General features: G+C 58.9%; 1 protein-coding gene across 1 annotated transcript; it reads right to left on the bottom strand.

Annotated features, from left to right (window-relative positions):
- Positions 1-288: 288 nt before the first annotated feature.
- Positions 289-2,469, bottom strand: FZD9 (frizzled class receptor 9). The gene has a single exon (XM_021540377.3). It carries the CDS (start codon positions 2,395-2,397, stop codon positions 643-645), a length of 1,755 nt encoding a protein of 584 aa, XP_021396052.1. The 5' UTR covers positions 2,398-2,469; the 3' UTR covers positions 289-642.
- Between the last annotated feature and the right edge of the window lie 1,010 nt (positions 2,470-3,479).

Below are 3,479 nucleotides of genomic sequence, written 5' to 3' on the forward strand. Positions count from 1 at the left end.
CCTTCAGAGCATGGAGTGGAAAAGATGATTCGTGTCACAGCACAGGAAAACCCTCCTCCTCCTCTTCCTCCCCCTCCTTGCCAAGGAGGGGACAGAACTGGCCCCAGGGAAGCCACAGAGGGGAACTGGATGGTGGCACTTGCCAGCACTATGCTCTTGCCAGAGACAGAGGCACCCCAGCATGGCCTGGCATGGCCTGGCCCAACATGAAAGCCCCCAAACTGGGGTGGGGTCCCATGGGGGAGCTCTTGACCCCCTGGAATCCCTGCAAACAGCACCAGGCTTGGATCAAATAACACATCCAGGGTTTATTGTTTTTTCCATTCCTTGCAGCTAATGATCAAAAAAAAATTTAAAATAAATTACAGAATTAAATAAACATGGATGGATTATTCCTCTCCCTGTCCGATCCCCACCATCCCCCAAATAAAGCGTTAGAAGAGTCACTGGATTTGTCAAGAGCAACAACAAAACAACCTCTAGGAAAAAGCGGCTACTTGTCAGTAAGTGGTGCTGGGGGGTCCTGCAGCCTCGCCCCTCTAAACCTGGGAGTGTCCCTCCTGCCACCACACAGCCCTTGCCCCTGCCCCTGCCCCTTACCCGTGGGGCCACTTCTCCCGATGTGGGGGTCAGCCCCCATCTCTAGACGTGAGTCGGGTTGTCCAGGTACGGGTCTGTCTTGGTCATGTGCAGCATGACTGCAGGAGCTTTGTAGTGGCAGTGTCCCCCGCCACAGCTGACCCCACTGCAGGGCTTGCTCCGCGTCCTCATGCCCAGCCGCCTGTTGCACAGGCTCTGCCAGGTCTGCAGCGTTTTAGAGCTCCACACCCACACCCCACTGGTGATGCCCACCACCAGTGACATGAAAATCTTTAGCATAAAGACAGCCACGGTGGGCACCGAGGTCTCAAGGGAGCAGTCGGTGGCACGGCGGCCGGGCAGGCGTAGGCAGCCGCGCTCCAGTGCCCGCAGCATCCAGTAATCCATATTCAGCCGCTCATAGAAGTAGCACACAATGACACAAGTGGCTGGGACAGTGTAGAGGATGGAGAAGACCCCAATCTTCACCATCAGCTTCTCCAGCTTCTCTGTGTTAGTGCCACCCGTCTTCATGATCTTCCGGATATGGAAGAGGGCAACGAAGCCAGTGAGGATGAAGGAAGTGCCAATGACCAGGTAGCAGGAGAGGGGGATGAGGACAAAGCCGGTCAGGGCACTGATGTCCATGCTCCCCACATAGCACAGCCCGGTGAGCTCATCCCCTGCCACCTTCCGCATGGTGAGGATAACAATGGTCTTCATGGCTGGGATGCCCCAGGCGGCCATGTGGAAGTAGCTGCTGTGGGCCTCGATGGCCTCATGTCCCCACTTCTTCCCGGCAGCCAGGAACCAGGTGAGGGTGAGGACAACCCACCAGAGCGAGCTAGCCATGCCAAAATAGTAGAGGATGAGGAAGACAATGGTGCAGCCTGTGCTCTCCAGCCCCTCCTGTATGATGTAGAGCTCACTGTTCTCCCGGTCACAGGCAATGTTCTCAGCTCCAGCCACAGAGCGGATGATGAAGGCCACAGAGTAGACATTGTAGCACATGGAGAGGAAAATGATGGGCCTCTCAGGGTACTGGAAACGGTGGGGGTCGAGCAGAAAAGTGAGGACAGTGAAGGCAGTGGAGACGAAGCAGAGGGTGGACCAGACAGCCATCCAGATGAAGGCGAAGTCCTTGTCCTCCCGGGACCAGTACACGTCCACCCCAGGGGAGCACCTGGGTGCGCACGAGAGGCTCTTCTCTACGTACTGGAACTTCTCAGGATTGTTGCAAGCCCCCAGCCCATTGGGTCCCTGCCCCTCGGTAGCGGTGCCAGGTGGCCAAGGCCGGGGGGCCACAGGCAGCATACCCTGTCCCTTGTGCGGCTCGGCAGCTGAGGCGTTTTCAGGGGCCTCCATGCAGAGGGCATTGGGGTCATTCTTGGTGGGCAACCTGCCACAGTCAAGTGACTCAGGCCAGCCGAAATTGAACTGTTCCATGATGGGGACGCACTTGTGGCGGGCCTGCTCACACATGGGGCGGCAGGCAGGGATGCTGGCACTCACCTGATCGGTGCACATAGGCGCGTAGAGAGAGCAGAGGAAGAAGCGCAGGTGAACGTGGCAGCCGTACTCCACCAGCGGGGCGAACTCGTGCAGCTTCAGGGCGGCCTCACGCTGGCTCTCGTGCCCCAGCAGGTTGGGCATGCGGGTCAGGTTGTACCCGATACCCCGGCACATCGGGATGTCCACGGGCTGGCACCGCGCCGCGCGGCCCCGCGGGCCCTCCAGTCCCGCCAGCTCCAACCCGCGACCGCCCACTCCAAAATGCCACAGCACCCACAGGGCCACCCGCAGCCGTGCCGCCGCCATCGCCCGCCGTCCGCACCGGCCCCGCGGCTGCTACAGCTCCGCCATCGCCCCGCCGCGCTGCCCCCGCCGCCGCGGGGCCGATCGCTGCGCTGCTGGAGGCGCCGCGCCGGGGCAGCACCCGGCCCCGGCCCCGGCCCCGGCCCCGGCCCCGGCCCCGGCCCCGGCCCCGGCCCCGGCCCGCGCCATGCGGCGGCGCCCCCCGAGCGCCCCGCGCCGCCCGCGCCCGCCGACACCGGCAGCACCCGCCGAGCGCCCGCCCCGCCCCGCCGGGCGTGCCCGGGAGGGGCCGGACGGGCCGGGGAGGGGCGAGGGGCGGGACCCGGCGGCGGGGCCCGGGAGCTGCCGGCGCTGGGGAGGCGCGGGCACACACCGCAGGCACACACCGCACTCACATGCGTTCACACACAGAACATTTACACAAACAGGTACACACGTGCTGCTCCCGCACACACCAATGAGCACGTGTCCCTGTGCACCCACACACCTAACACACACACCGACATGCACACCCTTCCACACAGCTACACACATACCCTACACTTCTACACACCCTAACGTGCATATGCCCACACACTATCACACATAATCACACACTAAAACACGCACTTATCTACACACTAATGTTCACATGCACACGCACATTGACACACGTGTCCATGTGTACACACACATACACTCGTGCACATGCACACGCAGACCAAGACAAGCACAAACAGGCTAACACATGCACGCACACACACATACTGAAACGTAAACTTTCAGGAATTTAGAGATTTTAGAGGAGCTAAGATTTTAGTTAGAAATAAGCCTTACTATAGTTAATTAAAATAAATGAGTAGGCCTTGATGAAGTTAGGAATTAGTAGTTAACTAATAATTGATTGCTTGTCAGCACAATGTTGAGTTAGCTGGGTTTATAATGAAGAATATACAAACTGACAAATAGCTTTAGGAACATAAGTCAATTGTGGGCCTCCTCTGTTCTGAAACCAATTGAAGACAAGGAATGGGAGTTCTACCAAGAGTTCATTTGTCATATCTGCATTGAAAAGGTAGAAAGGTCAGAACGAGGCAGACTTCATT

Source organism: Lonchura striata, chromosome 20, assembly GCF_046129695.1.
Source record: "Lonchura striata isolate bLonStr1 chromosome 20, bLonStr1.mat, whole genome shotgun sequence".
Classification (NCBI taxonomy): domain Eukaryota; kingdom Metazoa; phylum Chordata; class Aves; order Passeriformes; family Estrildidae; genus Lonchura; species Lonchura striata.

Coding starts and splice junctions, on each gene's coding strand:
- FZD9 (XM_021540377.3), bottom strand. CDS start 2,397: ATGGCGGCGGCACGGCTGCGGGTGGCCCTGTGGGTGCTGTGGCATTTT.